This window comes from Nematocida major (genome assembly GCF_021653875.1).
Source record: "Nematocida major strain JUm2507 chromosome Unknown 2424, whole genome shotgun sequence".
Taxonomy (NCBI): domain Eukaryota; kingdom Fungi; phylum Microsporidia; genus Nematocida; species Nematocida major.
Window position 1 is genome coordinate 334420 of NW_025952956.1, and position 22542 is coordinate 356961.

Genomic DNA, 22542 nt, shown 5'->3' on the forward strand with positions numbered 1-22542 from the left:
TGCTGAGATCCAGAAAGTGTGCATGAATAGATGGAAGTGCACAGCACAAGCACGCAGGAGTCCGTTAGAAGGCCGGTCCTACAGGAGATAGATGCCGCTTGAAAAGAGATAAAGCGTGTTTATGCGCTGAAAGGTGCCCGGGTCTTGCTGAGGCCCGGAGTGGAGAGTGCCAAATTGCAGAATAAGCTCATACTGTGCACTGTCTGGTTATTCACATGGTTTTTATTAACGCACTATTTGAGAAAGCAGTAGCATTTACTGCATGCATAGATCTAGCAGAGTCTTGAATCCTCCGCTATATCTCACGTTTGCTGGAAAGCATTCTCCGGGAACAGGCAAGGCGTTTCAGCAAATTCTGGCCTCTGCAGAGAATTCTAGGCATCTTCAGAAGCCCATCCATGGAGAAAGGCTTCAACTGCAAGACAATCTGAAAGTGCAGGTTCTATGCACTACTTCCAACACCCAGCTTTCCAGCATAAGCAGTTCTCTCTTTGTGCATATCCGAGTCCGTGAAGAAGCACTCACTCACAGGCTCGGATATAACTGTCCAGGCTCTTTTCAGGGCCCATAACCCGAACTCTGAGCATTTGGGCCACTTCTGGGCAAGCGCTTAAGACTTCGCACGCCCTAACGAGACAATACGCGGAAGCTTCTGGGCATTTCACAGGAAGACATCCACGGAGAATTCCAACTTACAGAGTATTTTCAGCTTTTTCCGCTAAAATTGCACAGGCACTGGAAAGGCGAAAACAGACGCAAACTCCGCCCAGGCATACGATAATAACTCAGCCCCATCATAAACCTGAACAGCCCAAGCCTTCTCCCAGGCAGGGTTTGCCCTCCCCAAAGTCAGGCTTTTTCGTTGAAAAAGTGGTAGGCTTTTCTTCCTGTTTCTTCCCCTAGGACGGAAGCCAGCTTCTCCTGCTCCGAAGTCACCAGCTCGTGCATGTTTGCGAAGTTGCTCAGGATCAAATTTACGTTGCGATGATCTACCCCGGGGATGCACATGAGGGCTTCAATTACCTCCGGGGAGCACTGCACGTGTCTCTCCAGCTCGCTTGGGGGCTTCCTGGCAAGAGCGTGTATCAGAGCCGAAGAGTGCAGGCTTGCAGAGGAGTAGAAAATGTACGTGCTTCTCATTGTCAGGAGAAGATTCACTATTTTGCCCGTTAGGTCTACCTCCTGCATGCGGCTCGTATACTTTACAAAGCTGATTCTGTCGGTTTCTGCAAACTCAATCAGAAGGTAGGACGTGCCCTTTATGTACTCCAAGGCCTTCAGCTGCTTGAATAGTCTGCCGCTTTGGAGGGACCCAATAAAGTCGTCTATTCGCTTTCTTTCTATGAAATACGCCCTGTTCAGGACATAGTCGCCCACTTTCAGCGTGCTAAACTCGAAGTTGTACTTCCCGCAGAACATCATGGAGAGCTTCAGAGGAAGGTCGGACCGGATCTCGCGGACGTCTATCTGCAGAGTCGGGGCTTTTGAGTCCGCAGCCCGCATTTGGAAAACAACTTTGTCGGGATTTTCTGGCATGTTCTGCTTTGCGCCTATCCCGTGCACGAAGCAGTTCTTCTCAGAGTCGATTTCCTCGAGGCGCGTGAGCTCTTCAAGCGAGCCCTTTATTTGGATCAGGCTCAGCGATATTTCCACGCCCCTTCTGGCCCACCTGTTCCTGCACAGCTTTATCTGCCGGAGAAACCGGACGGAAAAGTTCACCAAAACAATCCGGAGCGCCTTCTCCTCGGGATTCTCCTGCACGAATCTGTGCAGAGTCCTGCTGAAGCTGCTGCTCCTGTGGAGGGGATGTGCACACTCAAAAGGCCTTTCTTTCGGCCCCTCGTAAAACAGCAGCATTTTCTCGCCTTTTTCTTCGAGGCGCTGGATGAGCCGGAGTATTTCGGCTTTTTTCGGGGGCACAGCTTCCTCCTTTTTCAGCTCGTTTGACATCTCCTTGATCACCTCCACGTTCGGAAGGGCCAGCCATAGCAGAGCGTCTCGGTAGACGATGTTTCTTGCATAGACACTGTCGGAGGTCCCGTAGAGCGTCGCCAAAGCGGCCATAGTCTCGTCTATGGAGGCGAGAGCCCGAAAGTACTCGATGAACTTTTCGACTTCCGAGTTGTAGAGAATGCTTAGGGAGAACTTCAGGGCCTTCACGGTCTGGCAGATGTACTTTTCAAACTCCCGCTTGCACGGAAGCCGCTCTATTTTCTGGATGAGGTAGAGCACTTCCGCCTGGATTCCCTCTCGCCGGGGGTCTATTTCCAAGGCAGTTTCGCCAACTTCAAAGTCCCCCAGAGACTTTGCAACGGACTTCCGGAACGACGGGTAGAGGAAAATGCTCGAGGAGGGAAAGTATCTTTTGCTGATCAGGTCGCACGTCATATACGCAGGCGACCACTCGCAGAAAATGCTCAAAGAGCTGCTCGCTGAAAAGAGGATGAAGTCCATTATGTTCCTGCAGGGCAGCTTAAACCGGTCGGAAATAACGTATATCACGCGCATCCCCTCCAGAGAAACATTTCCCATCAGCAGGTCCAGAAGGAACCCGTGCTCGCTCGCAAACACGCAGGAGCCCTCGCTGTAAATTTCTATTTTTCGTCTTTTCGTGTTTTTTGCCTCAATTTCCTGGATCTTTTTGTGGAGAGGCGCTGCTTCCTGGGGCACTGTCCGGGCTTTCTGCTTTTCCTTCAGCTTGCGGATGTACTTGTGCGAGCACCCTAGAACCACGAAACTGCCCTCTGACTTCTGCAGAATTCGGTCCAGGATAACGCCTATTCTGGCGCCTCTGTAGAGCATGTGCAGGCTCTGCCTGTTGGAAAGCACTTCCTTCACTATTCTTCTCTCGTGCCCGTGCATGCGTCTAAAAAAAATCCAAATATTTATAGTTGCTGAGTAATGGCGTCCTCGGAGTGGCACCTTCCAAAAGACTCTTCTGTGCGTGCATGGGCGTGCACTTTCCGTGTGTGGCAGGGATTTTTAATTTGCGCGAATCCTAACCCCTCCAGATTTTCAGCACTTTTACGCCTTTTTATTTTTCCGGGGAGCGCTTGAAATTGTGCGAGGGGCGCTTTTGTGGGAGCGCTCCAAACTCTGTCCGGAGCCACATCCCTGCGAGTCCGGCACCGTGCCCGCTTTTCGCGTGGCGCCGGTCTGAATATGTCCCCAAATGCAAAATCTACACTATTTTATGTGCTCTCTTTATTGACGTTAAGCGCTAGGCGTAGAGCGAAATGGGAATAGCCTCCAATTTGGTTGCCTGCACCTTCTCCTTTGCCTTTGCAAAGTCCTGCATTGTAACCTGTTTCCGCCTCTCGCGCAAGGCCAGCATCCCTGCCTCCGTGCATATTGCCTTTATATCGGCTCCGCTCAAGTCCTCATTCGTCCCAATCATGTCGTCCAAAACCACGTCCTTCGAAAGCGTCATTCTTGTCGTGTGAATTCCAAATATTTTTCGCTTTGTCTGGATGTCGGGGACTGGAAACTCAATTTTCCTGTCGATTCGGCCCGGCCTAATAAGCGCAGGATCCAGGCTTTCAATTCTATTTGTCGCCATAATCACCTTTATGTCGGACGAAGTGTCAAATCCGTCGAGCTGGTTCAGAAGCTCCAACATTGTCCTTTCAATTTCCTTCTCTCCGTTTGAGTTTGTGTCGTACCGCTTTGCCCCAATTGCATCAATTTCATCGATGAAGATGATGGTGGGTGCATACATTTCCGCAGCCTTGAACAGCTCCCGGACAAGCTTTGGGCCCTCTCCAAGATACTTCTGTATAAGCTCTGAGCCCACAATTCGCAGGAAAGTGGCCGAGGTCTGGTTTGCAACGGCCTTTGCCAAAAGGGTCTTTCCCGTTCCGGGCTCTCCATACAAAATCACGCCCTTCGGGGGCTTTATGCCCATTTCATCGTACAGCTCCGGGTTTGTCAGAGGGAGCTCCACAGCCTCTTTTATTTCCTGGATCTGCTGCTCAAGTCCCCCGATGTCCGCATACGTCTCGACAGGAGCCTTCTCCAGCTTCATCACGCTGACAAGAGGGTCTGTCTCTCCCTCCAGAACGCCAACAACCCCGCTTTCCCGGCTGTTCAGAAGAACTGTGCAGCCAGGCTCAAGCGCGTCTTTGTCCACAAACGAGTAAATGGGAACGTAGTACTCCTGGCCGGAGCTGGTGCTTACAATCGCATGCGACTCATCTATAAACTCTTCAAGCGTGCCCAAGTTCATGGGATACCCTCGGAATTTGTCGACTGCAGCACGCTCGCTTGTGAATGTCTCTTCCCCTTCTTTTACCGTGGCGGACTGATACGCTAAAATGCCCTCTTCTAGGGCAAGATAGTCTCGTATCTTTTCCAGCTTTATCTGCCTTAGCATGCACTTTGCCTGTGGGAAGATTTGGGGTAGCTTCGACAGAGTTTCTGGGCCGCGTACTCGCTTCTTTTTCTTTAGATTCAGGTTCTTTTCTTGCTGGTCTTTTGGGGGCTGTGACGGGCCGCTTCCGCCTGGTGAAGATTGCTGCTGTCCCATTAAGAAAACAAAGAAAATAATAAAATAAATAGAGGCTGAAATGGGGGCGCGCTACAGGGCGTATCGGAGGGATTTTCCTGCAGGGCATGCAGAAAACGCATGGAGGGCCACACTGGGGATTTATCCTGTTCTTTGAAGGAGCGAAGTTTTGGGACTATTTTGTGGGATTTTTGCAGTTGCTTAATAATTTGCCCAGAAAGTGTCCAGAATGCGGCAGGAAAGAGAGGCCTGCGAGTGGCCTGTTTTTTCTTGTGGGCGCAGCAAAATTAGAAGTCTTTCTGCCTTTTGGGGCGTGCCGGAGCGTGCCTGTTCGAAATTCTGCGGGGATTTGGCGGGGAGGGCGCAGGAGAAGGCGCAGGGCGTGCATGCAGGCCCGAGTGGATCCTTGGAAGCACGTTGGGAAGTGCCCGCACGAGAAAGGGTCCAGCAGAAAGCCATCCTGAAAGTGCGCAAAAATCAACGGCAGAAAAATCTAGAAGCACTCCCATGGCGCAGAATGCGCACAGAGTCACCTGCTCTTTTTTGGGCTGTGGATATTTTTCGGGTTTTGCCTGCACGCATTTATCCACAGAAGAATTTTCTTCCGGTCATGTTTGACAAGAAGAAAGAAAGAAAAAAAGGCTTTCTTTTGCTGCTTACCGCAATTACAGGATGGAGCTACGGAAAGAGAAAACTCGCTCCAGCCCTCATGGGATACAGCAGAGAAGTTGCAGTTTCTGCACTTTTCCACAGCGGCGCCTTTGATGAGCTCTATCAATTTGTTCTCTCCCTAAAATACCCGTACCCCTTCAGCAACACGGACAGATACGCCCTTGCAGGAATGGCTGCTTTACTGCATGTAGGAGAGAAAGAAAAGGCTTTTCGCATTGCAAAAAACCTAGCAACGGATGCGTCCATGGAGTGCATCAAAACCATGGCTCTTCTTATAGAGGGGCACATCTGCATGGAGAAAGACAGCGCGGAAATGTGCGAAAAGTGGGCAGAGAGGGCACTGCAGGAGCTTTCCAGGAAATTCAACTTCTCCATTTTTATTCTCCTGTTCAGAGCTTTCCAGGAGGTGCTGAAAGCCCCGAAAGACGAAGTTATTTCCGGGCTTCTTTCCATTGTCAGACACACGGAGACTGCGTATATTATGAACGTATCCGACATAAAAGACATAAAAAGGCTAAAGCAGTTTCTGGCACTGCACGGCCTCCCAGAGGGGGAGCTGGACAGAATATACGTGCTAAAGAACCCGCTGATGAAGAAGGAGAGCCTTCTCGCGTACTTTGAGAAAAATCCGGGCGACTCTGAGACGCTGAAACACGTTCTGGAGAGGCGAGTGTGCCCGGAGCTGCACGGACTAGCTGAAAAGCTCGGGATCATGGAGGGGCTTGTTCGGGAGAAGCAGGGAGATACTCCCTGGCTGCCTATTTTCTGTGCAAAGCCACGAACACACACTGTTAAGAGAAAGGCTGCGAAAAGAAGGACTAAAGCCACGGCGCTCTTTTCCGACGAAGAAAGCGAGGGCTTGAACTTGCCAGAAGAATCTCCCACGGGAGAGAAAGCCCAGGCCATAGAGGAAGAGAGCGATGAAGACGCTGAAGTGTACTTGGAGAAGAGGCCCTCAGCCCGTAGGAGCGCGCAAGAAGACTCTGATGCGGATGAAGACAGCAGCCAAGAGGACTTTTTAAACAGTTCCAGCCTGGAAGATTCTGCTTTTCCCGACGAGTCTAGCGACAGCTCGTTCGAAGACGGGGAAAGAGCCAAGAAGCAGAAAATGTGCAGTTCCAGCGAAGGAAAGGTTGAGGAGCAGGAAAGTACGGTGCAGGAGATCGGGGAAAGTGCGGGGGGAAGCTTGCCCGATCGGGCTTTCGAGAGCCTCGGCGACAGTGAAGATCTTGATGGCGGAATGGACTCGGACTTTTTGTAGCATCTCCTCGGGGATTTCCAGAGACTTTTTTGGGATTTTGCTGGTTTTATTTCGGGGTTCTGCCCTTATAGAGAATGGCGCTTTCTGAAAAAAGACGTACAATGCGCATATGCGATTTGGAGAGCGTGCGCGTCTTTGTGCATGGTGCCTCTGCAGGTTTGCGGACAGTAAATACTTTATCATATTTCTTTTATTTTTATTGCATGAATACGTCAGCAGAAGAGTTGGAAAGAAACGCAGACAAATACATACGAAAAGACGGCCATTTTCTGATAAAGATGATCATGAGCTATGACGCAGACAAGGCAGCCACGCTATACAGCCAGGCCGCACAGGCTTACTCCAGAGAAGGAAACCACCGAAAAGCAGCTGAAATGTACGGAGTATCTGCAAACGTGCTTATAGAAACAAAAGACGAAACAAACAAATTTGACGTTTTCTCGTTTTTGGAGAAGAGCGCAGAGGCTTTGCTTGCAGACGGGAAAAAAGAGGACGCAATAAAAGTCTACCAGAAGGCACTGAACGAGATATCTATAAACTACGAGGACACCTCTATGGTGGCTTCGCTTATTGCCAAAATCGGGGGACTCTTCAAGGAGATAAACCAAGAAAAGGAGGCACTGAAGTGCTTCTACAGGGCGGCTGACGTGTATGGGCGCGCCAAGATGCACATAAACAAAAGAAGCATTCTTTTGGAGTGCGCAGCCGCTGAGATTCGGTCGAAAAATTACGAGAAGTCGTTTGAGCTGTACAAGAGCCTCTCGAACGAGAACTCGGAGATCTCGCACGTTTTGGAAAAAACGAGTTTTCTGTTCCTGGGGGTTCTCTGCGGGATTATTTTGGAAAAGACGAAGGACGCGTACGAGCTCCTGAACCAAATGGACGACTCGCAGGCGGAGACGCAAATTGCATACAAGATGCTGGATATTCGGACAAAGCGGTCGGAAGACCAGGAAGACCTAGAAAAGGCTGTGGAGTACTTCAAGAGAACGCACCAGCTGCCGTCCGAGGTGCTTATTGCCTTGCACGACGCGCAGGTTTCCATCGACCCAAACAATGATATACTGTAGAATAAAAGTATGCATATTTACAGACTCTTGGAGGCAGATTTCTGGACTTGGCGCGCGTGCAGGGAAAATCGCTGCAGGATGGCCAAGTCTTTGCTTGTTTTTGGCGCACGCCTGTTTGCTGATGCCACGGTTTGTGCGCCCTCTGGGGCATTTTTCGCCCATTTTCAGGAAAGCCCGGCGCGAGAGAGTGCACGAAGGGGAAAGAAGGGCAGAAGCAAAGACAAGCGAATGCTGGGCGGGGCTTCACGGGACACTCTTCAATGGGTGCTGGCCTGTCCTGGTCGCGCTATGCATTTCGCGGGCCCTACGCACTTGAATGGCCTTTTTCCATAGGCTCATGCACGCGCAGAGGCAAGTTTGGCACAAGAAAAGCCCCAAATCAAAGGATCTGATCCGATCTCGGCCCTCCCATAGGCCTGCAGCCCCCTTCCCTGCATAAGGCCTTTTTCGGGCACTTTGCATGCCAGTGTGCCCTGTTCTGGCAAATAATGCATACACTTAATTGCGCACTTTCGGAGGGTCTAAGACCCTCATTCGAATTGTATTTTTTCTGTGCGCGTACATATTAAACACTGCAATTTTGCGAATAGACTCGCCCAGAACGTGCAGGAAACTATAAATATGCGAATAACATGAAGACGCAATGAAATTCATCACCCTACTTGCCATGGTAGCATCCCCTGTGATTGCCGTCAACTACATAAAGGAGAGCGTATTTTCGCCAGACTACCTTATTGCCCCAGGCTCCATAATCATTGAGTCTGGCCCGGTGGGAAACACCACGGAGCAGCAAGGAAATGTCACCTTTGTTGAGAGAACAGTTACAAACACGGAGATAGTCGATACCTTCGAAGTAACTGCCGGAGGAGAGACCGTCGGAAATGCGACTCGAACAATCTCCACCCACTCAGACATAGGCGGAATGAGAGGCCTGCCGTACCTGGAGGCTAAGTTCCTCATTTCCCTGGAAGCGCCTGCGCCTGAGCCCGAGCCCGAACCAACACCGGAGGGCATGGAAAGCCTCACTGAGGACCCAGAAAAGCCCCGAGTGAAGTCTCTGCAGATTCTGTTCGCAGATGCCTCCAGCGAGTCAAACGTCTCCGAAGTCTACACTAGCGAGACTGGCCTTACCTGGAGAATTATTCCAGGCCCACGATTCTTCCCTTCATTCAGCAGAATGGAGCAGGGCGGACTCATTGAGACGCCAGAGTCACGGTTTGTGCTGACTGTGGTGCCATTCCCATCCAGCAAAGTGGAGATAACTGCATTTGCTCACATCCCCACAGGAAGCGGCCTGATCAACATATACGACTCCGAAATCTACATCCTCCCGTCTGAGAACCCAGTCCCAGACCAGGAAGAAGAGGAGGAAGAGGAAGAAGAAGAAGAAGAGGAAGAGGAGGAAGAAGAAGAGGAGGAAGAAGAAGAACCAACTCCAGAGCCATTCCAAAGATACATTAGAAACAGAAGCTTAAAGGTTCAGCCTGCTTTATCCGTATAAGAAGCTTTCTTTTTAATCGTATAAATGCACTGTAAAATAAAGTACTTTTCTTACATGTTTTTCCATGTGCGTGCGGGCTTGAATTTGGACTGTTTTTTGGAGTACGCGAGAAAGCGCGCTTTTAAGGCCTAGAAGCTCTTAACACGCTCCTGCAGCGCCACTTTGCAGGAATGCCCGTTTTTGCAGGGATTTCCTAGAAGAGCCAGCGCGAAGGTGGCGCAATGCATTCTTTCCTAAATATGCAGCCATAACCTCCGCAAGGGGCTCTTTTGTGCCCAGGAGTTAATTTTCTGCTTGTTTCTGCGCAAATTTCAATTATCGCTTTTCGATCGTCTTCTTGGAGCTCAAATGGCGGATATATTGCGGGATTCTGTCTTTGCATGCGCGCACATCCGTACACAGTGCACATATCCGTGCTCTGCCCGCGGCGAGGATGCAGAGAGTTTCCCTGCGCACAGAAATTCGGGCTATACAAGCCAAGCCAGAGAGGAGAAGGCCAGGCGCTTTGTCTTGTGCGAATTCCCGGGGGTTCTAATTAAGATTCTTCACGAGTCGAATTCAGCCTGTTCGCTGGCAAAAGTCTGGAAAAAGCAAAAATATCCTTTATAGAGAAAACAGCTTCTCCAGAGGTTAGACCCGCTGGACATTATGAATATGTTTATTGCAACTCTTTGGATGTTTTGAGAGTTCTGGTTAAGAAGGCAGAGTTCTGGTGCGACTTTTCTCGGGATGTCGATAGAGTCGAGCAGAAACGACTTCACTATGGACGGGGAAGAGAAGCAAATGCATTCTGGAGTGGAAAGAGGGGACAGGCCCTTTAGGAAGCGCGCACATAAAGGCCATAAAATGCCTTACAGCGAAGAAAAACAGTAGAAGAAGAGTATCTGGCCCGGATCCGCGAGTCCAAAGCCCCAAAGCATTCCGCATGCACAAGCTTGGAGGGCTTTTAACAGGATAAGTTTATGAGAAAGCGCCAGCATATTGCTCAAAAGCGTCAAGTCGGCCTCCAAAAAGATCTGCCGCGCTCGATTTAAAGCGCAAAAGACTGCTGCGTGTGTGGAGGGCGCCATAGCTCTAGAAAATCGCCCTCTTCCCGTGCACCCAAACCAGAGACTCTCTAGCAGCGGCTATTAGCAAGCCCCGTGCACATTGCGCCAGCCACCAAAAGAACTCGAAGTGCATCCGACTCTTTACACATGTGCTGAACTCGACAAAATATGGCAGATGTTGCACACACCAGAAGCACAGGAGTTGAACTTTCTTGCAGATATGTTTGCGCCGAACTTGCACATTTTTCCGCCTTTTCTGCATTACTGCGCAGATTGCTTTCATATTATTACGGTTTTATATTAGTTTTTGTGTATGCAATCATCAGTGATTTACAGCATATTTATAAATAGAGGCGCTGCTGATGCCAAAATGAAACTGTATACTTTGTGCTTTCCGGGTCTTCTGGGGCTACTGCTTGCTGCTATAGGAGTTGCAGCAGGCGACCAAGTTCATGCGGGTGGCTTGGTCAGAAAAAGGAACTACGACCCCTCTCTAGACCCAAACCCCAAAGACACAATTGGGGCACTTCTTATTAAAATACTGCATTCTGTGGAGTCTGAGAAATCATTGACCAAAGTTATGCGGGCACTAGAAGAAAAAGCCGAGAATATTGAGTGCGCAAAAGTAACGTATGAAATGCGCCAGAATGCGTGTGAGGTGCTGAAGGAGCTGAGGCGCCCCGTTAGGTTTTCAAAGACCTGGTATGACTGCATAGATAGCAGAAGTCTCTACAAAAGGCGCTTTGACTTTGTTTCCAGCCGGATGCAGAGAAGGGACTTGGCTAATGAGTGGATAAAAAGCGTCCAACCGCCTGAACGGCTGGAAGTTCGGGTTATAATGGGAATACACAAAGCCGAAATCAATGCGGAAAACAGGCGCCTAGAGTTGTTTATAGAGCCCCCGCACCCGAAGCACCAAGTGTGCATGCATTTGGAAAAGCTCTTCAGCAGTGTTATGGAAAGCCTCTGTCTGTCGCAATCTGGCCGCATAGAAGAGCACAGCGCCTTTGTGCGTGATGTCTGGTGCGAAGCATTTAGCATCTTCCTGCACAGGTTTAAGGTAGGCTATCCAGACCCTGCGAGTGACCCGAGTAAAGCAGCACAGCACGTTGAAAAATGCATTGTGGATCTGAAGGAGGCTCTTGTCCCCATCTACATGAAGGATTACAACTCAAATGGCACACCCGTAGACATGACTGAGGAGGAGGCTGAAAACCACGCGCAAAACGTCAAGCGCATAAGAAACTTCGTAGAGATGACCGAGCTCTCCGTTCGGTGCAATACCTTCTTCATCCACCAAAGGTACAACTACCTGTTCTTGATTAAGAAAGTGCTTATGGTGAGCCTAAGAACCCCCTACGCAGCCACCTACATAGAATAAGGCACCCTGCCAGGACATTTTTAACAGTGCAAGCGCATCAAATAGTCCGGGCATTTGTCTATTCCTCCATCTCCCAGCCACGCACGCCTTTTGTTCTGTTCAAGCACTCGCCGCCTGAAAATAAAAGCACACCGTGCAAGATAGAGCTGCTTTTTGAAAATATTTTCCCATTTTTATTTTGTTGTGCACAGCCCCTTCTGCACTTTTATGTGGCATTTCACACTTTATTCAACCTTTTAAATTTATTATATTTCATGTACTGATATAGATTCTTTTTTTGAATTTTAATGAAAGCAAGTGCACTCGCGATATTTATAGCTATTGCATTTATGCATCTAGTATCTGATTCAATTACAGGAAACATCCTGGGGGCATCAGAAGCCTCCGAAATTGAAAAGCACGACCCGCGCCGGGACCCGACTGCCGATGACACGGTTGGGGTTTTGCTACTTAAAATACTCCATGCCTCGCGCACACTGGAGGAGTTAATGGGAGCAATGTACACTTTTGAGGCAGAGTGGTGGAATGATAAAACCCCTCTGGGAGCCTGGCGGGCAGCACGCAAGGTCTTGATCTCTATGAGAGCGCCCATTAAAAAAGACTCCGCCTGGTGCGACTATCTGAAGGGAAAGTCCATCCGAGAAGGGCGAGAGCACTTTATTGCCGACCGAGTAGAGAGGAGAAAATGCATTGAAGCGCGCAAGAGAAACAACTGGGCTGCCACGCGCCTGCGCACTGCATTCTTTATAACAGACGTTGATGTCCCGGAAATTGCGCGAGAGGTTGAGCAGCTGCGGGCGTATGACTTGGACGAAACCGCAAACTATTATATGTGCTTTAAGCTCAAAAAGCTCTTTGATGAGGTCCTGGAGAAGATGCACCGGACCGAGGAGAAGGCGATTGCCTTCCAAAACAGCATTGTGCAGAAGACCTGGGAAAGCGCCTTCGATGAGTTCATGAACAACTATAAAGGCAACTACGAGGCGCGCCGGGACTGCGTATTCAAAGCGGCAAGCTCTGGGGTGACCTTCATTCAGAAGCTCAGGCAAAATATGGACTCTGTGATGAATGGCCATTACATTTCCAGCAAGGGCGCTATGGACATGACTGAGATGGAAAGCGAAAACCACTTTAAAAACATCAGGGCCATAACTAACTTTATACGCATGGCCGACTTTGCGGTGGGTTCTGGAATATTCTACATACACGAGAAGTACCAGCACGTGCTTGTTCTTAAAAGAGCCCTCCAGCTGGGCCTGGACGTTCCTCTTTCGATCGTAAACAGCGCCTAAGACTCGGGCCTTGCATGCAATTCGGTTTGCAGCAATCTTTATCACCTGATCTTTTCCAGAATGGCTTCAGCTGTTTAAACACCCGCAGAATGCATGCATTGTGCGTCTCTGCTGGCAGCAGAGCTTTATCTGCTATGCCTACCCGCACAGCCAGCAGAAAGTGCAAGCCTGTCATCTGTGCGTATACTCTGAAATAAAGCCCATTCTTCATTTTCTGTGCTTCAGCTGCTTCTCGCGGACTTCCAAAAGCAGCACTCTATTTATGCCTGAAACCGCTCTCCTGTATAGAGGACACTCAACGAGAACTGAGCATGCACTAAACGAGCATCCGAATTAGGCACAGCATCCTAAACACCGGGCTCTGCCTATTAGCTGTACATTCTGCGGGGAAAAACAAAAGTCTAGCTCCATTCCGCAGTAAAAGAGCGCATTTGGGGCCGTTTGCAGGATTTCCGCTTTTCTGCTGAAAAAGCCCCTTCTCTAGCCAGAGCCATCTCCAGCACTTCGTGCAGGCCAAGCACAGCCCAATATGCAGCTTCCAATTCTGGCCAGAATAATGCAAATTGTCATAGCACAGAAAAGGCTATTGAAAAACAAATATGCGCAAAATTCTCCAGAACTCCCTGGGGAGCGCTGCAGCCCCAGCCACGCCTCTATTTATGCCAGGCGGGCGAAGGCCGTCTGTATACCGGCCCAAAATGCATAAACCCAAGAACAAACTGTAACAACGAATAAACAAACTGTATATTTACACTCACCAGATAGGAAGGCCATGCGGGTGCTTGGGGTGCGCTCTGTTGGCTCTTGCATTGTAGCAATACTTGATCATTATCTGTATCATCGCGTCTTGGTGGTACGGCTTTACAAGGACGTCGCTTGCGCCTGCCCCAATGACTGAGATGTACTCTTCCTGTACGAGGCCGTCTATTGTTAGGATCACCGGCGTAATTTCATCGTACTGTCTAAACGTGGAGAGAATCTTCTGTATGCTCGGAATTTGCGAGCTCAAAAACACAATGTCGTACTTTGTCTCGGACAGCTTGCGGAGTATCTCCTTCTCGGTTTCGATTGTCTCCGTGGTGCACCCTATCTTGCGAAGAATTGCTCCTGCGTAGGAGCTGCACGTGACGTTGTCCTCTGCGATGAGAACATTTATGGTCTCTTTGAAAAGGGTGTCTTTCTTGCTGAGGCTTCTCTTTAGGTCGCTCACTTCCTCTACCAGCACCTGAAAGTGCACGGTCAGCATTTTTAGCGTGCCGATTATCTGGGACTGTATTCTGTTCGAGCTTTCCAAATTGTCAGAGCTCATTTCCCTCGAGGTTTTGAACCTCTTGTCCGCATTGCTTTTCTTTCGCGCGATGTGCTTGAGCATATCTACGCGCCCCCTCTGGAAATAGTTGTGCTTGAACTCCCACACCTGCTGCCCAAACTGCTTTATGGTGTTCTCCGGGCTCTTTATCTTGTGGAAGTCGTACTTGTTCAGCTGCCTCACAAAGGAGCTTAAGTTTCCGTGCTTGAAGTGCTTGTTTAGCATGCACTTTCCAAACTCGGTTGGATTTATTATGATAAAGCTAAGTCCCAAGCCTGTCCATTGAATGTATGTTTGATTTTGAGCGTCTTCAAGCATGCTATACAGCTTATCTATAAACTCTGTGGACTGCTGCGCTGACTTCAGAACCTTCATTCTGCTTCTTTTTTGAAATAGACCCTTTAATATGCACAGGGTTTAATCATTCTTCTTTTGCGCTGAAAGTGTTTGTCCAAATTATGCAATAGGAATGCGCCCATTTGCACGTGGGAACGTGCAATAAGACCTGACTTATTTAAGAGCAGGAAAACAATATACAGCCACACGAAAGCACTTTGCAGGGCGGTGCCGCATAATAAAGCGCTTTCGTGGCAACATCGGCGCAACGTGCTTCGGCACTTTCTGATTTTGGGCTATTCGTGTCTTTCTGGCATGCACACAGCACACGGCCAGCCCTGGCCTCTGCAGGTGCCCCAACTGGCGCTGAATCGGGGGTTTCTGCCTGCCAGCACCCGAAAATCCACCAAATGCGCAATTTACTTACCCCGTGACCTTTTAATCAATAACACTTTAATATAATGTCACTCCAGAACCCTGTGACTGTTAGCATGCTGTCGAAGACGTGCATCTGATCGCCCCTACGTGCTTGGCATCCCCTGCACTCTAGGGAATGCATGGCTCAACCGCCAAGGTGTGCCAAAATCCAATCCTAGAGCGTGGCGTGCGAACATGCTGTTCCTCTGTGCAGGCACCCGCAAAGCGTGTCTTGGCAGCCTGCCATTTTCTGCGCGTATTTTCGCTGCTTCTGCGCTCTCTTTCTTATGCAGTCTAATTTTTGTTTTCATGGAAAGAGAGGGCAGCCACACGGAAGATATGCCAGAGGGCGAGTTTTCGCGTGCAGAGCCCGTGCCCAAAAGGCTCTGCACATTTGAAGCGTCCAGTGTAAATATAGCCCAAATAATCAGCGAGTATTTTCCAGCAGAGGCCCACGCGGCAGTGAAGGGCCTTCTTAAGGAGGTGCTCACCAAAAAGCTCTCTAGAAAGGAGATGCTGGCAAAAATGAAGCAACTCGGCATAGAAATATCGAGCTACAATTCGCTCATACTAAAGATAGTAGAAGTTGCTGTGCGGAGAAGCAAAAGCCAAAAACAGCGCGAAACCAGCCCCAGCGAAGAAAACACGCTCAGGATAAAGGGGGCCTTGAAGGAGCAGTTCCTTCTGGAAGTGAAGAGAGATATGGAAGATCCTCTGTACAACACCAAGTCGCAGCAGCAGTACTCCTTCTACAAAAGAACTCCCGAGGACCTTTCGAATGCGGTTAGCAGCAAGCCCCATCTTATAGCTCTGTTTTCAGCGAACTACAACGTGCTGTGCTGCAAGATAAAGAAAATACTAAGCATACGGGAGCTGCACAACAGGCTGAAGAAGGGCTCGTTTGAGTACAAGCTGAACGAGCAGGTCTCTGTGGAGGCTGCCAAGTGCGCGTACACCACGCTGATCCACTACATCAAAGAAATGATAGGGAAGTGTCTCGATGTAAATAACCGCGTGGACAGAGAAAAGCTTATCCGCACAATGTTTGGAAACGTGCGGGGCGTATACCTGCTCTACAACAACTATCCCCCCACGGAGTCACCCAGCGACAAGGCAGAGGCGCAGAGCGAGTGAAAAGGCAGAGAAATTACAGTGCATGCAGCTAGGGAGGGAGCGGTGGATTTTGATATGCACTCGCAAGCCGTTATTATAGGCCGGTGCTTTTTGGCTACAGAATAAAGCAAGTGCTTAGCAGATTTAGCTTAAAAGTGTTGTGTGTTCTTTTGGCCGGGCGTGTTTTCTCTGGTTTTCCGGCCTTGCCCAGGAGAAGACGGCCTAGACGCATGTCTGGCCCATTTCCGGCCCTTTCTAGAAAGTTTCCATTTGGGAGGCAGGCAGCGCCCAGGCCGGTGCGGGTTTATACTGCACGGTTTTTGAAAAGAATTTTATGGCACACCCTCAGACGCTAAACACGCTCGGGGAAGGCGAGAGGAAATTCTTCCAGGCCCTGGTAGACGAGAACGGCTTCTATGAGAAGGACCGTCATGTGGAAATAGAAGAAATACAGTCGTACGGGGATCTGACTATGAAAGCACAGAAAAACGGGACAGTTGCAATTGTGAGCGTGCGCGTAGACGCTGACGCCGAGTCCCAGACAGACTCGTTCAATATAAACCTGCGCGGGGAAAGTGCGCGTCCTGCAGTTTCTGTTACTGTTTTGGAGGACACGGGGGCTTTGCCAGAAATAGTGCAGGCGTGCATTTCGAGGGCAGAGCAGACACTTTCCGTTCCAAACGTGCGAGATCTCTTTGGAAAAAAGCAGGCTCTCTCTTACGACATATACAGAGGCGAAAAGATCCAGGCGAGGCCCAGGAGGGCGCTTGTGTACGGGGTTGTGGGGGATAAATTTTTCACCTCCCCAATACTGCAGGAGGCCGGGGCCTCTGATGCTTTGGTAACAGTTACGTCAGAAGGCGACAGCATTGTGTGCATAGACGTTGATGGCCCAGTTGCCCCGAATATGCTGAACAAAATCCTGCAGAGCCACATCCAGGGAGCTCTGTAGGGGCAAGGCAGCGGAAAACAGGAGGGCGCGCTGGGAGGCAGCATATGCATGCACACTGCCAGCGCTATCTGCAGGATGCTTTAGGAGTGCTCCCGACAACTCAAGCTCAAACCTGCTGTTCTCAGTGCTAGAGGCTGCTCTGTTTGTTCTTTCTTGGGAGGGAGTTCTTTGGTGGATGCTCCAGGGCTGTTTCTGCACTGTCTCAAATAAGCTAAGCCCGTCGGGAAGAAAGCTCGAACTTCCAGAGAGTGGGCGTGGTTCGCCCAGAAAAAGCTATAAACATTTTCTCTCTTTATTTCAGCGGACCCAATGCGCTCTGCGCGCCCTCTGCGCAGTCAGTCCATTTCGGCTGTGCTGACCTCTATGCTCACGGAAGAGTTGTTGCTGCTCATTACGTCAGCGTTTCTTTTGGACCTTTTCTTCGGGGATTTCCCCACGACCTTTCCAAAGTTCTTCTTTGACGGGCTCACTGCTTTCTTCATGTATATGTACAGAACCACGAAAGAGAGGGCAGAAATGCAGAGAGTCAGCAGAAGAACGTCGTAGATGCTCTTTTTATTTGTCTCTTCCATTTTTTGCACAAACAATGACGAATAAAGGCCTTGCATACGCCCTCCAGAAGCACATAAAGAGAGAGGTTTTGGAGAGTGCAGAATTTGCCGTTCTTATGGCCCGGGTGCAATTTCTGAGCGAGTACTCGCTTGTAAAGTACCTTTTAAGCCCCCTGTGTGCGCATGTAAAAACCGCTGTGAAAAGTGCCGTGGGGGTGGGAAGTGTCTCCATCCGCGCGCTGGATGCAGCTTCTGAGGGGGTTCTTGCAGGAGGCGAGTTTCTTATAGATGGAGCAGTCAATGCATCTTTTGGGCGAGCGGAGGATTTAGTGCACGGCCTTTTTCTGGGCTTGGGGAGATGCTTCTGGAGGGGACGGCCGTACGAGAGAGAGTTTTCGCCCAAAAAGAGCCTGGAAAAGCTGCGCCATGCTCTGGACTCCCGGGAGAGCGCGCAGGAGTTTGTGGTTTCTGCCTTGGAGGGCGCGCGATACGACGACCTTCTGCAGGAGTATGCCCCGTACACGTGGCAAACACTGCGGGAGGGATACTCGCGGGGTGTTCTTTTGGACGTGGAGGGAGTCTCCCAGGAGGGGGGCCGGGTGGAGTTCGACGCATATTTCTACGACGAGCCGAACGACGCCATACGGAAAAAGCACTCCGCATGGCAAATAAAAAGCACGGACGAAAAGGGCCAGAGGCCAACTATTTATAAGGCAGAAATAAGCGACGTGGAATGAGCACATGCGGAAATCCACCGAGGGCGCGCGTTTAGCATGAAAGGGCCCTCTATATTAAAGCATCACTTTTTTATTCTTCCAGGCTCCACAGGATGCCTGCTCTGTTGGCCATTGCCATTCTTGCGTGCTGTCTTAGAACAGGGCGCGTTTCTTCTATTGAGGCGGCGATTCTTTCACTGCACGGATGTCTTTTGAGGAGGTGCTTCAGCGTCCACATACGGATGAGCGGCTGGTCCAGCATGGGGACTTCCTGGAGCGCATTCAGGACTTTCTCCTGCATCTCCGCGTTCATTATATCGACCGTTTTCTCGATGTCGTCCCTTGTCATTTTCCCAAGCGCAGCGCATATTTTGTGCGGGTCGTTCTCCTCGAGCGCGGCCTCCATCTCCTCCACCACGGTGATCCTGTATATCTTTTTCTCACGGGCGATTTCATCTGTTTCTGCCTGGTTTTCTTCGCGGATTCTCTGCTCCTCCGGGGAGGTTCCAAACTCTCCCTCCAAAAACAAGGAGACTGCCCTCTCTCTGATGACGGCTAGATGGCAGTCGACCACGGCAATGCGCCTTTCCCCTGGGACGGCTCTTTCCTTTCCTGTTTTGTACTCGACTTTCTTGACCTTCTCGAAGGTCTCTTTCAGGTAGTATATGAGGCCGTATCCGGTTGAGACCACAAGCAGGTTTCCAAGCAGGCGCATCCCCGAGGGGTCCCCTGGGTTTAGGGTTTTCCTGCACTCTCCGTGCTGCAGCCCCCAGACCTTCACAAGCTTGTCCCCGCCCAAAGTGTACAAAACGCCCTTTTCCATGCACGCTTTCATGTCCACTGCCGGAACGGAGTGCCCGTAAAGCGAGAGAACTTTTGTGCCGTCGACCTTGTGCACCTTCACGGTGTTATCCGCCAACGAGGCAAAGATCAGCGCCCCATCCGGGGACATTCTCACGCAAAGCACTGCGTCCTCGTACTCTATCTCGTCCCTTTCGTGCGCCATGTAGTTCCCCTCCAGAAGCACAACGGTATTTCCTGCTCCAACGGCGATCACATTTTCCAGAACCTCTACGGAGGATATTGCCTCGCTGGAGACTTTTATTCTGTGGAGCTCGCCCCCGTCTGCCGTGCGCATGCAAAGAGTCCCGTCCTTCTTTCCTATGTATAGCGTGTCTTTGTGCACGGCTGCGCACGACATTCCCGTCTCTTCGAAAAGCACCTGCGATATATCGAGGGCCTGCAGCTTGTCCTTCCCCAGAACAGACGCAAACAGCTTTCCCTCGTTCTCCGACATTCCGACAATTCCCTGGGAGGTCTCAAGAAGCGCAATCAAGTTTTCTCTTCCCCCCTCAACCGTCGTCGAATGGTCGCTTCCCCGGTGCACGCCTATCCCATTATCCGCAAAGACAGTCACTGCCTTATCCCCGAACATCTGCAGGGATGCAAGCGGGCGCCTGTTTTTCATGACGCCCTTCTCCTGCAGGCCTTCCCCCGTGAGCTGCAGCCATCTGTACTTGTTCTTCGTGTCTCGCGTGAAAAGCCTGTCCCCGCACACGCTGACAAAAGACGCCCTGTGCTGCAGCTTCACCTCTTCTTTCGTCTCCACGTTCACAAGAGACTCCGGAAGCACGGCATACACGGACCCTGCGCCCTCCAAAAAGTCCAAAATGTTGTTCCCCGGAAGAGAAACCACCACCGCCTCGGCCACTCCGTTGAGGATTTCCTCTGTCGCGTACCTGTGGAATATTCCCTTGGGAGTCCCCACAAAAATTGCCTCCCCAAGAACTTTCACTGCGGAGATGCCCAGCTCCATCTCGACCGTGCACACGACAGACTCCGTCCGCGCGTCAATCACGGAAAAAGCCGACGCCGTGTATACGACGGCAATTTCTCTGTTTCCGGTCGCGCCAAGCACCCTCTTTATGTGCTCCCGAAACCCAAAGACCTCCTGGCCGCTTGCGTCTATGCAGCGAACAGTTCCGTTTGCATGCCCCACGAGAACCAGCGCCTCCTCCTCCGAGAAGCAGTGCACCGCCGTCACTGGGCTTCCTGCAGCGTAGCATATCCGTGTTTCCACGGACAGAGTGTCTATATTCCATATAAATATGTTTTCGTATGCGCTGGTGATTAGCCGGCGGCTGCCCATCCTGGCGGACACTGAAGCACTTTCTCCCACGCACGAGATACTTTGGGCGTATTCGTAGTCTGCTATGTACTCGTCCATATTCTGCTTAAAATTTTTCGGGTTATTTATTCGGGGGATTCCAGCGAGTGCAAAGACAAAACGCAGAGTCGCCTGTGTTTTGCAAAAAGATCGGCTCTTTGGCCTTAAACGTATCGGGTATGCCCATATCCGGCTGATCTTTTATGGATAAATTAAAAGCCAAGCAACCCAAAAACCACGGGAAATCTGGCGCATACACGCATATACACGTCCTCGGAAGCTTCCTGTGTGCGGCAGGCCAGAATAGCGCGGAACAGTGCGCTTCTGTGCTGCACCATTTCCTGCGTCTTCCGCCCAAGCCAAGAGTGCGAGTTCTGTTCAAACCGAATACTTTATTTTTATAGTGCCTCATACTGTGTCCATTGATTCGACCGGACCTTGTACAGGATCCTGTGCCCACACTGTGCGCATCTGACTGCATCCTTTGGTCCCAGCACTGCAATTTTGTTACACTCTGAGCACTGGTAGCTGCACTTATGCTCTTCTTCGTTCATGAAAAATGCAAAACCGCAAATTCTTTATAGGCGAGACCCCGCATTTCCCGGGGAGCTGTCTGTGTCATATCCGTTGTGGTAGTACCCAGAGGGATATGTGCTTCCTCTGGGGGTTCTGTCGTATCCGTACGAGTCCGAGCTCTTATAGTACCCAGACGTGTCGGGAGGATACCTCTCCGCAGTGTCGTAGATTCTGTGCACTTCGTTCATGTACGGCGTATTCAAGTACTGCTGGATCAGGTTCTCGTGCTGCTTTATGATTGGCTGTAATTTTGGTGTGGCAAATGTATATACATGTCCCGTCTCTGAAGCAACCACGAGGAGAATCTCGCACTTTGTCAGCACATTAAGCTCGTAGGCCTTCTTCATGATGCCCTTCTTTCTCTTGCTGAAGGTGACACCCCGCCGGCCCTTGTCCTTAATAAACTCCATTTTGATCTTTTTTCTTCCCTTGCTCGCGCGAGACCCTTCGTCGTCGCTTTCCAGGGACTCGTCCATGTCGTCTCTCCTGAAGAAGCGCAGGCTGGACATGGGAGCCCCGCCCGGGCCCTGGTGCAAGGGCGACGTGATGCTTTCAATAGGAGACCCTGAAACCCTGGGGGAAGTGTGGCCCCCCAGAGGAGTGTGCGGCGAGTGGAAGCCGACTATTTTTTCTCTTTCCATCTCCTGGCCAAGCGACAGAAGAGACCCCCCGGAGACACTATTGCTCCTGAATTGCCTCCCTGTGAATGGCTGGGCGTACATTCTGCCTCCCTCTCGCGTGGTGTTTTCCTTGAGCATGTGCGGAGACTGCGAGGTGCGCGGAGACATGTCTGCAGAGGACGGCCTGTCGTATTGCAGGCCCTGGTAGTCCTCGCTTCGAGAGTACCTATAGTCTTTTCCTGGGGTGTATGTGTACTCTTCAGAGGGCCTTTCCTCGTACTCAGACTTTTCCTGATATCCTCTGAAAGGCTGAGGGCTGGTGTGGTGTTTTTCGTCCATTGCACTGTGAAAGGCTTTGTGCCTATGCCGTTCACTTCTCTCATAAGATCGGTCCAGTCTGGGCGAGCTATCGTCTCTTGAATCCCTCGATTCTGCCATGTACAGGGGTTCATAAAATTAGTAAATATATTTTTCTAAAACAGGAAAGTGACTGTGAATTTAATTTTCAAAATTACAAATAATATTTTCTTTATGATTTTCATGCACATCAAGGAAATATGGCCAGAGCCTCCCATGGCGAGGAAAAATGCAGATCCTCCCAAAATACCAAAAAACATCGAGGCTTTCCAAAGGACATTTTCGAATATTTCTCCCGAGAAAACCACAAGAACTCTGAGTGAGATTTTATCAGAGATCTCGAGCGTGTTTGTTGCGTCTGTCTGCTCCTCCACCTGCCCCAAGAAAAGCAGAGACATAAATGCCGAAGTTGAAAAAATAGGAAAATTGTACGAGGAAGTAAATGCGATTATAGGCAGCCTGCGGGAGATAGAAGGCAGAGAAAGGCTTGTGGAGCTGGTTAAAAGGCAAATATCCAAAAAGAAAAACCTAATTCGAAAATTAAATTTAAAAGAGGCCAGGAAAAGCGACCGCCTCTTCGAGGGCTGGGAAAGCCAAAAATAAAAGTGCACAGGGGAATTTGTGCAAGGGAGCCCGGAAATTTTTGTGCTCGATAAATAGTGCGGGAACTTCTCGTGGACAGGCGCAGATGATGCCGG

At 50.2% G+C, this 22542-nt stretch overlaps 16 protein-coding genes across 16 annotated transcripts; 9 read left to right on the plus strand and 7 right to left on the minus strand.

Moving 5' to 3' along the window:
• Window positions 1–849: 849 nt before the first annotated feature.
• NEMAJ01_0217 (DNA excision repair protein ERCC-4) lies at window positions 850–2862 on the minus strand (the record flags this gene model as incomplete). The annotated part of the gene is made up of 1 exon (XM_047914055.1): window positions 850–2862. The coding sequence occupies one exon, from the start codon at window positions 2860–2862 to the stop codon at window positions 850–852; it is 2013 nt and encodes a 670-aa protein (XP_047770012.1).
• A 358-nt stretch (window positions 2863–3220) lies between these two features.
• NEMAJ01_0218 (26S proteasome regulatory subunit T2) lies at window positions 3221–4525 on the minus strand (the record flags this gene model as incomplete). The annotated part of the gene is made up of 1 exon (XM_047914056.1): window positions 3221–4525. One exon carries the CDS (start codon window positions 4523–4525, stop codon window positions 3221–3223), a length of 1305 nt encoding a protein of 434 aa, XP_047770013.1.
• Window positions 4526–5114: 589 nt separating this feature from the next.
• Window positions 5115–6437, plus strand: NEMAJ01_0219 (uncharacterized protein; the record flags this gene model as incomplete). The annotated part of the gene is made up of 1 exon (XM_047914057.1): window positions 5115–6437. One exon carries the CDS (start codon window positions 5115–5117, stop codon window positions 6435–6437), a length of 1323 nt encoding a protein of 440 aa, XP_047770014.1.
• A 203-nt stretch (window positions 6438–6640) lies between these two features.
• On the plus strand, window positions 6641–7507 carry NEMAJ01_0220 (uncharacterized protein; the record flags this gene model as incomplete). Its single annotated transcript, XM_047914058.1, has 1 exon — window positions 6641–7507. The coding sequence occupies one exon, from the start codon at window positions 6641–6643 to the stop codon at window positions 7505–7507; it is 867 nt and encodes a 288-aa protein (XP_047770015.1).
• Window positions 7508–8150: 643 nt separating this feature from the next.
• NEMAJ01_0221 (uncharacterized protein) lies at window positions 8151–9008 on the plus strand (the record flags this gene model as incomplete). Its single annotated transcript, XM_047914059.1, has 1 exon — window positions 8151–9008. One exon carries the CDS (start codon window positions 8151–8153, stop codon window positions 9006–9008), a length of 858 nt encoding a protein of 285 aa, XP_047770016.1.
• A 1362-nt stretch (window positions 9009–10370) lies between these two features.
• NEMAJ01_0222 (uncharacterized protein) lies at window positions 10371–11438 on the plus strand (the record flags this gene model as incomplete). Its single annotated transcript, XM_047914060.1, has 1 exon — window positions 10371–11438. One exon carries the CDS (start codon window positions 10371–10373, stop codon window positions 11436–11438), a length of 1068 nt encoding a protein of 355 aa, XP_047770017.1.
• A 287-nt stretch (window positions 11439–11725) lies between these two features.
• Window positions 11726–12730, plus strand: NEMAJ01_0223 (uncharacterized protein; the record flags this gene model as incomplete). The annotated part of the gene is made up of 1 exon (XM_047914061.1): window positions 11726–12730. The coding sequence occupies one exon, from the start codon at window positions 11726–11728 to the stop codon at window positions 12728–12730; it is 1005 nt and encodes a 334-aa protein (XP_047770018.1).
• A 754-nt stretch (window positions 12731–13484) lies between these two features.
• Window positions 13485–14414, minus strand: NEMAJ01_0224 (uncharacterized protein; the record flags this gene model as incomplete). Its single annotated transcript, XM_047914062.1, has 1 exon — window positions 13485–14414. The coding sequence occupies one exon, from the start codon at window positions 14412–14414 to the stop codon at window positions 13485–13487; it is 930 nt and encodes a 309-aa protein (XP_047770019.1).
• Window positions 14415–15101: 687 nt separating this feature from the next.
• On the plus strand, window positions 15102–15926 carry NEMAJ01_0225 (uncharacterized protein; the record flags this gene model as incomplete). Its single annotated transcript, XM_047914063.1, has 1 exon — window positions 15102–15926. The coding sequence occupies one exon, from the start codon at window positions 15102–15104 to the stop codon at window positions 15924–15926; it is 825 nt and encodes a 274-aa protein (XP_047770020.1).
• Window positions 15927–16239: 313 nt separating this feature from the next.
• On the plus strand, window positions 16240–16857 carry NEMAJ01_0226 (uncharacterized protein; the record flags this gene model as incomplete). The annotated part of the gene is made up of 1 exon (XM_047914064.1): window positions 16240–16857. One exon carries the CDS (start codon window positions 16240–16242, stop codon window positions 16855–16857), a length of 618 nt encoding a protein of 205 aa, XP_047770021.1.
• Window positions 16858–17192: 335 nt separating this feature from the next.
• On the minus strand, window positions 17193–17429 carry NEMAJ01_0013 (uncharacterized protein; the record flags this gene model as incomplete). The annotated part of the gene is made up of 1 exon (XM_047913851.1): window positions 17193–17429. One exon carries the CDS (start codon window positions 17427–17429, stop codon window positions 17193–17195), a length of 237 nt encoding a protein of 78 aa, XP_047769808.1.
• A 14-nt stretch (window positions 17430–17443) lies between these two features.
• On the plus strand, window positions 17444–18145 carry NEMAJ01_0227 (uncharacterized protein; the record flags this gene model as incomplete). The annotated part of the gene is made up of 1 exon (XM_047914065.1): window positions 17444–18145. One exon carries the CDS (start codon window positions 17444–17446, stop codon window positions 18143–18145), a length of 702 nt encoding a protein of 233 aa, XP_047770022.1.
• A 70-nt stretch (window positions 18146–18215) lies between these two features.
• Window positions 18216–20351, minus strand: NEMAJ01_0228 (uncharacterized protein; the record flags this gene model as incomplete). Its single annotated transcript, XM_047914066.1, has 1 exon — window positions 18216–20351. One exon carries the CDS (start codon window positions 20349–20351, stop codon window positions 18216–18218), a length of 2136 nt encoding a protein of 711 aa, XP_047770023.1.
• A 338-nt stretch (window positions 20352–20689) lies between these two features.
• Window positions 20690–20845, minus strand: NEMAJ01_0014 (DNA-directed RNA polymerases I, II, and III subunit RPABC4; the record flags this gene model as incomplete). The annotated part of the gene is made up of 1 exon (XM_047913852.1): window positions 20690–20845. The coding sequence occupies one exon, from the start codon at window positions 20843–20845 to the stop codon at window positions 20690–20692; it is 156 nt and encodes a 51-aa protein (XP_047769809.1).
• Window positions 20846–20869: 24 nt separating this feature from the next.
• NEMAJ01_0229 (uncharacterized protein) lies at window positions 20870–21925 on the minus strand (the record flags this gene model as incomplete). Its single annotated transcript, XM_047914067.1, has 1 exon — window positions 20870–21925. The coding sequence occupies one exon, from the start codon at window positions 21923–21925 to the stop codon at window positions 20870–20872; it is 1056 nt and encodes a 351-aa protein (XP_047770024.1).
• A 93-nt stretch (window positions 21926–22018) lies between these two features.
• NEMAJ01_0230 (uncharacterized protein) lies at window positions 22019–22447 on the plus strand (the record flags this gene model as incomplete). The annotated part of the gene is made up of 1 exon (XM_047914068.1): window positions 22019–22447. One exon carries the CDS (start codon window positions 22019–22021, stop codon window positions 22445–22447), a length of 429 nt encoding a protein of 142 aa, XP_047770025.1.
• Window positions 22448–22542: the final 95 nt, after the last annotated feature.